Raw genomic sequence first — 12,764 nt, forward strand, 5'->3', positions numbered from 1 at the left:
CTCTGTACATGCAAGGTGGTTCTAGAATTTTAGGGTTTGATGAAAGCTACTGAGCAGTAATTTCCTTAATAGAGCTATTCAGTTATTAAACCTGAATAAGGTGGTTCTGACTTTTTAGTCTGTGCATAAAATCCTGTCGTGTGACAATTCAAATAAAGGCTACTGAGCTGTACTTCTCTGCTCGTGCTGTACCAGTGGTAGCCCCGGTCTGTTGAAGCTGTGGATGAAATCCTACAGTCTTACCATTCGAAATAATGAAAGCAACTGAGCGTCTTGAGTACTCTCCTGTGGTACTGTTCTTATAATGCCCTACAAGGTTGCTGTAACTTTTAATTCCACTGTGGAGTGTTCAAGGTTAACAGATAAATATTCAGAAAAGGTTGACCATTCACATGGATGCTCTGGGTACTATTTTTTTGTGACGCTGTTTTTAAAAGTAATAGGCTGCACAATTTAGTTTCCCGAAGCATTTCCAAAATGAAATTTTAAGTATTGCTCGATGGTGACGCCTTGGTGTGCAATTTCTGCCCGAGTGTTGATTTCGTTTATCCATATGGAATTGATCTCTCCCTTTGTCACCAGCCCAGTACCTTGGGGGTATATGTTGTGGTTCAATTTTATCCTTGGTTTAAATTTTACTCTTTTGTTTTAAACTCATTATCATACATTACCATACCAAAAACAAATGGAAATAAAATTTAAGCCCAGGATAAAATTAAACCAAAACATATATTTTTGTAGTCGTTTAAAGTAACCAAACTTTGCATTTTTCAAGCAAGTTTCCTGTAAAGTAAGTAAGTTTGCCTATAAACAAGTAAGTTTACCGGTAAACTAGCTACGCGCTAGGGCGGCTGAGCGTAACTCTGCACATTTTTCTAGTTTTGTGAAAATAAATCTTTGTTTGTAGAAAAAGATACGCTCAGCCGCGCTAACGCTTAGCTAGTTTACAGGTCCTCTCACTGCAAAAAAAAAACAAAACAAAAACAAAAACAAAAAATCCGGCAAAAGCAAATAACCTAAATTGGGTTTAAAACCCAAACTAGCCAGCAGCCAGTTGGCTGTTCACAGTTAAGAATGATCCAGGAATTGAAATCGGACCACTGTTAAACTAATCCAGCTAGTAGTGGTCATCTAGAGCGGGACACGAACTCAGGATCGCGGGGTTTGGAGTCGAACGCGCCAACCACTCAGATGGCAATGCGTTGACGGTGACGGCCTGGGGAGACGCCGTGCAGGGTCGAGGCTAGTCTGTTCTGGGACTTTAGAAAGTGGAGTGCGGACAGGCTAGGACTAGGCAAGGTATTTGTTATTAGTAAAATCCAACTAGTGGTCTATTATCAATGCTGCGTTCTGATTGGTTGAGCTATTACTAGGTTCTATGTTATAGCCCACTAGTAGCAGAAAGCGCGAGCTTTGAAAACAAGCCAATGGCGACTGAATCGCGTTTTGCTAGCTAAAGTTGTTTTGTCTCGATACTTTTTATCAACTAGCTGGATTTTACTAAAAAATTATTCCTCTCGCCCTCATGGCCTCTGAGTCAATGACTCTTGACTCAGAGCCCATTTGGGTTCGAGGAATAATTGTTAAATATACAATTATGAGGGTCTGAATGGGGTTTAATGTTTGGTGTTATTTGCCCAGAATTTTTAGTGTTTGCTGTTAAATTGGCCAGTTTTTGAATGCTTACTGTTTCCGAAAAAAATACTGTTAAGTGTTTGGAGGGCTCTTCGGACATCTTCGGCAATGGTCGGACCTCTTCGTTAGTCTTCGGAAATCTTCGATAGTCTTCCGGAATCTTCGGAAGCCTTCGGAAATCTTCTGAAATAGTTCGGAATTGTCTTAAAATTGCCCAAAACTGCTTGATATATACACCAAACAAAATAGTAGTGGCCTTTTTGGAGCCGTTTTTGTTTCTTTCTGGAAAACATTTACTGTTTCAAAGAATTTGTTACTGTTAGTGTTAAAATGCCTAAAACTTAAATGTCTTATGCTACAAAGCCAAAAAATGAAGTGTTCAGCGTTATCGAGGTACCCCCATTCAGACCCTCAATTACCGCAATGCCAAAATAAAGAGGACTAAACCTGGAAAATTGGAATGGATGACAATGTCTCGGGAAATCGAGGTTTATTTTAATTTCCAGCGGATTGTTTGCGTATTGTGTTTAAGCTTTAAAAATTTCATATTGATCTAGAAAATAAACAAAGTTAAGTTTGCTAATTTTCTGTTGTGCTGCACAGTCAGCAGTTATGCGGCCGTCTTCCTCTCCGTGTCAGTTATCTACCGTCATATAATACTTCGGATTTTCTTCAGTTTTGTGGCGCCGTGCTCTGTATATTCTTAATCATCTCTGAACAAAATGAAAAGATCCCGTGGTTAATAAAATAAACATTCATATCAAATAGAATTCAAGTTTTACGGCGCTTTGAGGGCAGTGTTCATCTACAAACAGTTGCAAAAGTACTTGAGACACTGTACCGTAGTTTCGAATAAATGGCCTGTCCATGATCTTGTGCTTGTGATCCCCCCTCCACCCCTTATCAACTTTGAATGGGATGGCAGCGATTTGAAGCAAGGAAGGTCGTTTTTTTCGTGTGAGTGACTCAACATTTTTGCAACTGGTTGTAGCTCCAGGAATGGTAGCCTGCGACCTTCAACGTAGTTCCGGCTGTCGCTTCTCTCCACCCAGGTGGAGATCAGAGTAGCGATCACTAGAAAAAATTTGCGTTCGCAGGCTAGGAAAGGGAGATTAGATCACACTTCAGCAATCAGAGACCAAGGCTATGTTTACACTTTACCGGATAGCTTTTGCGCCGGCACGAAAACCTTACCGAATAGGGATTCTGTTTACATATGAGAACGGTGATTTTGGCACGATTTCTGTGACGGAGCGAAGCTACGCCGCGCCCATCTCTTAAGTGGTGAGTCATATATTGAATAGGTGTTCATGCTATACCGGACGGCTTTTCGTGGTGCCAAGAAAATCATATCGGATTGGGCCTCTGAACACGCATAAAAACTGTTGTGGCGGCGCGATTTCTGTGACGGTGCGAAGCTGCGCCGCACTGATCTCTAAACTGGTGAGTCACATATCGGAAAGGTGTTCATGCTATACCAGATAACTTTTAGTGTCAGTGCCAAAAGCTATCCGGTATTGTGTTAACATAGCCTACCGTAAATGATCGATTAAGCGCCGCACCTTTACCGGAAAGAATTTAAAAAGCGCCGCGTCGCTAATTTGGGTATTTACAAATAAACGCCACACCTTTGTTACGACGCTTGATACAAAGAGATATCGAAACCATATCGCTTGAGAAATAGGACCACGACCAGCTGGTGAGTTCTAAAGTTTGGATGCAGGGAAACTCTTGAAACCAACGGGTTCTTGTAGCAGCAATACCTTCAAAACTGCTTTCACGATACATCTTCTATTTCATTCGAAATAACTGTATATTATATTGTGCATACCTAGTACGCGCCTCACTTAATTCTCTCTATAATAATTCCCCTCAGTGTTTTACCCGTAGTTGAAATAAGCGCCGCTCTCGAATGAGCACCGCACATTTAAGCGCCGTTTAATCGATCATTTACGGTAAGCGAGACTCGACCCCTGGTAATGAAATTTCTTCGCTGAATGTGCAGTAAAAATATTACATTAAGTTACATGAGTTTCTATCTCCATATCCTTCATTCTGAAGATTGCTTGCTTTCAACTGAATGTCATATGATTGTATATAAATCACGCCAATTTCCTGTTAAACATGATAGCGACCACAAATATAGGCCGCCTGAAAGACAAAATTTTGGGAAAGGGGTATGCGCTGTGAGAACTTCAATTTCTGTAAAACGGATCGAGGTAATGTTGAGATTATGGGTGAAGAGACTGGATCGAGGTGCAAAAATTAATCCCTCTCCACAGTCCTCCCTCCTTTCTACTTTTCACAGTTTTGCTGAATTTTCTCTTTGACTTTCAGGTGCTCGCCGCAATTTGACCGCCCAAAACAGGCTACTTTACAAGTACTACTCACCGTCACAAACTTTATTCTTCATTGTACTAACTAGGGTCTTGAGCTCTCTGAATGTATTCAGCCTAGTCATATCGCCAGCGGTTGACGCCATTGTTAGCAACTCCTCTATGTTTACCTCCTCGCCGATTCCTACAACCACAATAGTCACGTTGTTTCTCTTCAATGTCATGGATGAGCGCGCAACAGCAAGAATGTTCTCCGATTTTCCCTTGGTTAACACGATGATGACCTTCGGCACATCGGGTCGTGAGCCGCCATTTGCCGAGAAGAGGTTCACACGAGCCAACTGCAAGGCGAGTTCGTGTTTTGTGCTGCCTCCTTCAGCAAAAACGATGTTGTCGACCATCTCTTTTAAGCGTAAAATATTGTTATCCGCGCTGAACTGAAAGTCAAATATGACACTGGCTATTGCAGAAGACCGTATAAATCCTACCCGAGTGCCATTTTCCGAGATGTGGAAGTTTTCGATCACGGACCACACAAAACGTTTAGCTTCTTGAAATTCACTCTCGCTGACTGACGAAGAATCCAGTATGAAGGCCAGGTCTGCTTTCCCAGAGCAAACTAAACAGAAATACACTGTTCCTTAGAAAAAATAAACTTTTTAAGAGCACCCACAAAAAAAAAAACAGGGCAAAGGAACTGGAGAAAATGGGTTTTTTTCAAAAATTCTACTTGTTTTAAATAAGTTTTATGTTGTTTTTGTTTTTCTCAGTACGTAGTTTCTTTGGCTGTTTACTTGGGAGTAAATTTGTGTCCGTTAGTTGCTCTGTCGCTTAGATTTTTTTCTCTACTATTTCTAGTTAAGTTAACTAAAATAAGAGAATTTATTCAGTGTACAGAAGTCAAAAAACTTGGATTGCGTTTGCAAGCTTTTAACTGAGCGGAACACCTAGTCCCGGCCAGCTCTTCAATGCCTCTATAGTTTGGGGCAGCTAAATTTTTAAGTAGTGTTAAGTCAGCGTTGCTTTCTTAGTTTTTGTAACGAAGATCCCTGGTGTAGTCGAAGACCTCCTCCACACAAATACGTTTCTCTTTAAAATCGCGTACATTTTGATGCATTTAGGCCTTCCGTTCGCCCTAATACTCTGAGCGTTTTCATCGAAAACGCATCGGTTTGAAAACGCTCTTGAAAGTAAATGATCAAAACTAAAATGCATACATATCGTATTATCGGTCGAAAACGCATCAAAATGAAAACCATGACTGAAAATATCGCAGGCGCGTGTGATTGTAGCATGCGCATAAAGCTCAACGTGCGTCACAACGTGCAATTCTACTGTTTTCGCAAGTTTTAGCGTGGACAGTCGAAAACGCATCAAGACGGCACTGTGAACGCGAATCAATCGATGCGTTTCTGATAACAGCAAAAACGAATTAGCTTGGACGGTGCCTAAGAACGGCACTGAATGACTCACCTCTTGTTTTACATATAAAAGGAGTCGCAATGACGCATCTTTCGTCGCTCCATTTCCCCCATTCAGGATCAGCTTGTATTGCCACACAATCCTCCCTGAGGTTATTTGTATTGTGCACCGAGGGCTCACCTTTTGCCCAGCTGTGAGATGAACAGAAATGATAGCTGACAATTATTAAAGGCGATTAAATATTAGATGAGGCGTCCGCCAACAGGTAGCGATTTCACTCCACGAACCGGCTTTATTCGATTAAATTCCGCGATGTTTACTAAATTTTTAGCGTTTCCGATGAGGCGTTTATTGCTAATTTTTGCTTCCATCTGTGGTATTTCTTTGAGGGCGGCGTTTAATCGAGTAATTACGGAATGTTTAAATAAGGCTACAACTTTAAAGCAAGGCTCGAAATAGATACCTGTTCCAGACCGAGAAAACGCCCCTGAAAAATGTGTGAAGCGTCAAAAATGGTAGGCTCGATCTCCGCAGTCTCCTGAGTCCGGTCCAGGTCCAGTCTTTGATCCTCCCCGAAGAAACTCTTTCAGGGGGATGAATGCGGGCTCATTTTCCGGAACAGAGGCTGGTAATCGAGCCTACTAAAATGGTGTCAAAATAGAAGTTGTAGAGCAAGTCCAATAAGAGGCTCGATAAGGTTTCGGGGGGTGGGGAGGGTTACGATACCAGTTTTATAGCATCTTGTACGGAAGATAAGGGTGATGGAGTTCGATAAGATATCCGGTGAATGAAACTCAAAGTCGCTTCCTAGCTGTAAGACACTCTCACCCCATTTGGTTGAGAACGGTTAATCAGGTTAAATCCTTTTCGCTTCTTCCCAGCCGTTATAAATTCTATCCCAGTGGAAGCTGGGAGTCGGGGGAAAGGAAGTATATGCTCCCATATCATCTCGCGGGTTCAGTAACCTTCGGCTATCTTTCCCCCCTTTGACCCTCAACCTTAGTAACCACTTTCTATTTACCTTTCCCGGTCAGAGAAAAGTAGGCAATACTCTCAGAAAATACCGGTCAATCTCCTGTCATTTTTGGTGTCTATGACCCCTTTGACCCTAATATCCCTATCACCCCACCCCACAAAAACCGGGTAAAACTCCGGCCGGAGGTTGTGGCCCCTTTTCTATCGTTTCCTTCCGCACCAGTGCGATGGACTGGGAATGTAACCTGATGTTACAATTGATGTTACAACCTGATGCTTCTCTTCCCGTATACCTGGTAAAGTTTATAGGACGATTATTGGTGTCATCACTCCATTGAAAAGTTCCCTCGTGACCAAAATCTGAAGCTCCAATCCAAAACTTGGAGAATCCTATTATTTGACGAATCTGACGGATTCTTTCGGTGACCCATCGGCTTTCCTTTCGAGTTCGAATGCTTAGTAAGTGTCCGCCCTCTATTTGTTCACAGTATTTCTCTGCCTCTGTCCAACTCAGGCCAGCCCACGGTAGGGGAATAAACTTGTAGATGTGCTGTTTCCACTCCCAACCTAAAATAACAGTTGCAATTGAAAGCCAGTGAGAATGAATAACAAACTTATTCTCTCATCAGCTGGTTTCTTTCGAAGGGAATTTTAAAGATAATATCGCTTCACCACTAAAGAAATGATATGCCACTTCAATACAGCTGCGCATGGCCTGCAATACATTACTGCAAAACATTGCCGGCTGATTGTTTCACTGGGTGATGGGGCGACGTAACTTTCAATATTAAGCCAATCACATTTCAGCCTTATCCTTTTACGACGTTGCCATTTGGGTCACGTGACGTAAATATAAGTACTTAGAAACTGCGCTGCAAGTGTTGGTTGAAAGGCTGAATAAGATGTTTCAGCGTGTAAGCCGAGTAATCCAGAGAAACTTGTCATTGTCCGCGAAGCATGTTGTATTTCATGTTGGCTATTACGCTCAAACTCATATGAGTACTGATACCACAAGGTGCTGCATTTAGTTTTTAAGTTGAAATTTGTAATTCAACCTGTAAATAATATTGTGCTTTGTGTTATTTTCAGAGTACCCTTTAGGGCAGTGAGGCTGGTCGGCCATTTACTAGAAATACGCGTATCGCAAGAATCTCGTAAAACCCAAGGGAAAAACAAGCCAATGTAATAAAACTTACTGTATCCAAATCTTTTCTCTGTTAACCTTTCAGCTGGTTCTGCGGAAAAACAACTTGATGGTTATCACCTAAATCATTTATCGGAAACTTTTCCTGAGGAACCCGAAATCCTGAGCTTTGGAATCTGGAATACAGCTCAAGGAATCCGGAACCCACTGACGATCGGAATCCGGAATTCAAGTTCCACACTGACAAAGAGAATATGGAATTCAGTACCTGGGATCCGGAATTTATAGCGTGGAATCCTGAATCCAAGACTGTATGGATTCCTTTACATGGGGCAACACTTAACAATGGTATACTACATACATTGGCGCCTAGTAGGGAAAGCCTTCGAGGACTTTTTATCGCTTAATTGTACCGTAAGGCTATGTTCATACTACACACTACATTGAGTCAGGTTCACACTTTACAGGATAGCTCTTGTTCGCGCCGACTCGAAAACCATACCAGCCTATCTTGATTATCTTGAAAGTGGGTCGTTATCGCTCCTGCGCGGTGTTCGACGAGATGTGTGGAAAGAATTGTTCCAGTTCTGTGCTGTTAACATTCAACCGGGTAGATTTTCACGTTCTCACGAAAAGCTATCCGGATTGTATCCGGTGAGACGATCAAACATGAGTTTGATCAAATAATAGACTGTGAAAACTGAGCACCACTTACACTGTACTTACCATCAGACTTACAAATGTATCCATTTGCTTCAAAGCAGTCATCCACAAACCATACAGAACGTTCTCCCTGAAATTCCAAGCTTACACAGAATTCATAGTTCACGTGTTGTTGGGGTCTCCTGGGTTGACCCGGGGCCCAGGGAACAACGTTATACCGGAGGGGTTGGCCATCGACGAAATCCCATACATCGTTAACGTTCCGGTCGCTTCCTCCGATCCACAATTTGACCTTTGTACCTTGACTTGGCACCACGTTTTTGATGACGCTGTCTACCCATGTGATTTCACTGGGTGAAACAAGGCTTGTCAAATGACCATTTTCTGCTGTTTGGCAAAGCGTCTCTGCTTCATACCAAGTGCGTCTATCGTCCTCAGGAAAAACGAACTTGTAGATGTAATTATTACGCTCGAAAACTGTTGAGAAAAAAGCAACTTTTTATTTTTAATTGTCTTTAGCAACAAGTTGTATATTTTCTGGATTTCCTTCTCTAATCATGTTTCAGTTTAAGAATTCTAAAAGGTAATGGTTGCTCAATGCCTAAACAAAACATTATCTCCTGGTATAAGCCTGCGAATAGAGCCTCCTGTCATCACCGTTGCCGAGATGGAAGTAGCCTGTTACAGGCGTTCAAATAGTGGAGAGTGTTGGAAATGAAGAGCTGAGAGCTCACTTCTGTGCCGGCGCTTTCCCCACTGTCTCAACGCCTGCCGAACAGGCTATGAGGAAGAAATTAAAGCGTTCCTTGTGCACTTTTCTCGCATCGCGGGGTGGCGATGAGAGGTGAATGTCATGTTGTCCATGGACAACCATAGACTACGGGTAGTTCTTAAATTGACCCTCATTTTTTACAGGATAGTAGCGTTCTGGGCGAAATCCCTGCGGGGACAATAAATCGCGAAATTAAAGTGACGCGAACAATAAGTGTCGCGAAAATAACATGACGCGAAAATTATTAGTGACTCGCATGGATATTGAGGTCAATTTACTCAAGAACAATAATTCATGTACAAGCATGAACTGCTTGTGGACATTGTGAGAACTGCTTTGTTGTTACTGTTGACATTTAGTCCGGCTGTTGCGTTTTTCTTAGTTTGACGTTATTGTTTCTTTGATAAGGTCGTTTTATTTAATTCAAGGACATGTTAAATAACATTGCCAATGAAATGTAAATCGTGGTACTCAAAAACGCGAAATTAAAGTGATTCAAAATATGAAATGTTTTGCAAAATTTTGTAAATTTTACATATGTCGCACAAATTTCATGAAATAAGGTACCTTTCTCAGGCTAAGGCATATTTCAAGGGTAGGGAATTCACAAGTTTAACTATATGAAAGGGTAGGGAAATGTATCATTTTAGTTTTAGCCTGTTCCAAGCGTTCAGATAGTGGAGAGCGGTGCGAAGTAAAGAAAGCGATGAAAAGTAGAGGGGGACTCCCTCGCTTTTTTTTTTCGCACTCCTTTTTACTTCGCAACGCTCCCCACTATCTGAACGCCTGGAACAGGCTATTTTAGTTTTGAAAGGTGCTTCATGTCACACCAAGGCAGCATGCCATCAGCCAACTCAGCTGTCACGTTTGGACATTAGAGTAGTCGTGCGAAATTAGAGTCGCTATACCAACACCACCACTAAAAACAACTTAATTAATTTCCAATTCTTTATAGCAAAATAAACACGTAAAAAAAACACAAGTGGCAAAGGCTATTCGAATTGGGTTGTGAAAACATAATTAATGAGATATAACTTTAAAAAAAGTTTGAGGAAGGCGAGAAAAACGACGATAAACCTTGAAATTTATCAGCCTACTCCTGCGATAGGGGCACGGCAGAGGATAAATCTCTCCGTTTAATCCTATTGTCTTGTCTTGCCGGTTCTTTAGCCACGTCTAAGCCCCGCTTTACGGACACCCGCCATTATTACGGACAGTTTGCTTTGTCCAAGCCTTACATTTACTCTAAATTCAACTCGCTTAATACGGACACTTCGTTAATACGGACACTTGCTATGGCCCCCGGGGGGGGGGGCACTTGGGTATTTTTTGGGTGGGTAATTGCCGCCCGGGACTCCAAATTGGCACCCCGTTCTATAAAAAATTTCCCCCAAAATTGATACCCCGTTCGAGAAATAGGCCAATTTTTTATACCCCGTTCTAGAATTCGCCCTAAAACTAACACCCCGTTCTAGAAATGGGCCAATTTTTTATACTCCGTTCTAGGGTGCAATAAGAGTACAACAGTTTGCTTGTTAACGCACTGAACCGTATTTTTAAAAACAATCTGTCCTTGAATGCTTTCAAATGGCTGCTTACAAAAGTGGAGAGTTTTCGTGAGTTCGAAATATTATACCCCGTTCTAGAAACCGCGTCTGAAATGGATACCCCGTTCTAAACCAGGAGCTTCAAAATCACGACCCCTTTGGGCGGCACATACCCGTATAGGTAATGTATGGGAGTACCCCCCCCCCCCGGGCTATGGCCCTCATCCCTCAGTGTCGGTTGTTTCGTGCGGCTGCGGTTTCGGCGGTAACCTTCCATCTCACATCTCACCACATTTCCATGCCCCGGGGGTGTGGGGCTGGTGGAAGGACAGGAATGCGTGACAAGCAAAGGAATGCCTGCCTAATGAGATCATTTCGGCGTGAAAGAACGACCGGCTCCCTCTGTTCGCCTATTAAATAGCCTTTGTTTTTCTTTGTAAATGGGTCAGTTTACAATTCACCTCTTTAGTTGCGTGCCAGCTGCTATCAAACAAGTTGAAATTCCACTCTGTTTGTTTGTTCCCACTGTCTGAGATTCTGGGAACAGGGGGGACACTCAGAAAATTTGGATAGAGGTGGGCAGCTAAGGCCTTCAAACCCTGACCCTGTTAAAAGACTCAAGACCCTGAAAACCATCCCGTTTTCATCGGTACCTCTCCCATACCCGGGAGTAATAGTCTACGTGCCAGAGACAAGATCACAGAAAAACGGGTTGACAAAGCTGACCTTTCTGGGACAATAGGGGTTAAGAACCTGATTCAAGCGCTGATAAACAGAAAATTGCTCAAAAATGGCAAGAAGTAAGCAGGGAAATCAACGAGGATAATGGTTCATAATCGCTCAAAAAAAAAAAGAAATTGCCAAGTGGCTTTGTTAGTTGTAGCCACATTCTGAATTTTCCTCTTAAAAAGGGAGTCAGTCATCAGCATTCTAGTCGTCAATTAAAATGTTTTGGAATCGTAAATTTTACAGCGTGTTAGATACAGGCGATGAATAGCAGCTAGAGTATTTAAAAAGCGATTTTTGACCGCATCAGCACGCGTTAAGCTGTTGCTCTTTTGGTCAAGCGAGTTCCACTCATTTCTTCTGATTGGAGAGGAATTCCTAGTGATACGACAGACCCGACAGCGAGGCATGTTATTCTATTCAAGTTTCTAGAAGAACCCTGACGTAACAGAGGCCAACAAAGGAGATTGTATACAAAACATAGAAATAATAACTATACTAGGGGAAAGAAATCACAAAACAGAAAAATCGGAATGAACAAATACATACCATATCCAGGAGAGGTTTGATCTGAGACTGGAAAAACATCAAACAAACATAAAATAATCACTAGTGAGGTAAATCCTGCGTCGGACATCTTCAGTTTTTAATCTTTAAATATTTTACCACAGGGAGGCGCTACAGGCAATACAGGAAATGCGCAGAAAAAAAATCTTCTGTTTGTAATGATACACTCTAACGGAAGTGCCCAACCTCGACCAGACAATCGGGTCTGTAGCTTTCACCAATACCAATACTGTACTGTAACAAGCAGCAATGTACGTACCAGCTCCAGTTTAGTTACATTCGACATTTGATCTCCTAGGCGGAGAGAGAGCGAGGGAGGTGGGTGGGGGGGGGGGGAGGCTTCAAAAAGCTTTTGTTCGGGGATTACTCTGGCCTAGCCTAGTAGCCGTTTCTCGTTCCCGGCGACGGTACGAGCAGAGAGGAGAGAAAGCTCTATCCGCAGCAGCGAGTAGATTGCAGCAAGCACGATTGGGAAGTATACCCTGGGTATAATAGAGATTCTTTTTGCGTGCGGGGATTGAGTGCGGCGGAAATGCTTCGAGGTCGGCGGGCCGCAGGCGAAGCCAAATCCTTCCCCACAGGCCGGGGAGAAAGATTTGGCTCCTTTTTTTTACAGGAAATTCATAAATTGTCTACTAAAACATAAATATGGAAGAAAGGTCAATTTAAGCCCCAAAAGCTGCTCCTATATCTCAGAATTTAGACTACGAGTAGTCCCCCATTTTTCCTCAGGGATAGTAGAACGAGCGAAACGCGTTAACGCGAGCGGGCGTGAAAATCACCCCACGGGAGAAAAGGCGACACGCGGCAGAGAGAGAGAAAAATGAGTCGCCTGTTCTCGCGTGGGGTGATTTTAACGCGCGCTCGCGTTTCGCTCGCTCTACTAGGAAAAATGGGGGACTACTCGTAGTCTACTCAGAATTAGAATATAACTTGAGAAATTGTTCAGAACTCGGCAAAAAGTTGCTCGAAACGAA

The 12,764-nt window shown here is 42.5% G+C and overlaps 1 protein-coding gene across 1 annotated transcript; it reads right to left on the reverse strand.

The window, feature by feature from the left end:
- Window positions 1-2,177: 2,177 nt before the first annotated feature.
- On the reverse strand, window positions 2,178-12,052 carry LOC140943046 (uncharacterized). The gene is made up of 7 exons (XM_073392080.1): window positions 11,770-12,052; window positions 8,239-8,652; window positions 7,565-7,603; window positions 6,662-6,935; window positions 5,445-5,584; window positions 4,027-4,590; window positions 2,178-2,348 (listed from the first exon to the last, which is right to left on the reverse strand). Exons 1-7 carry the CDS (start codon window positions 11,855-11,857, stop codon window positions 2,308-2,310), a joined length of 1,560 nt encoding a protein of 519 aa, XP_073248181.1. The 5' UTR covers window positions 11,858-12,052; the 3' UTR covers window positions 2,178-2,307.
- Between the last annotated feature and the right edge of the window lie 712 nt (window positions 12,053-12,764).

This window comes from Porites lutea, chromosome 7, assembly GCF_958299795.1.
Source record: "Porites lutea chromosome 7, jaPorLute2.1, whole genome shotgun sequence".
Lineage (NCBI taxonomy): Eukaryota > Metazoa > Cnidaria > Anthozoa > Scleractinia > Poritidae > Porites > Porites lutea.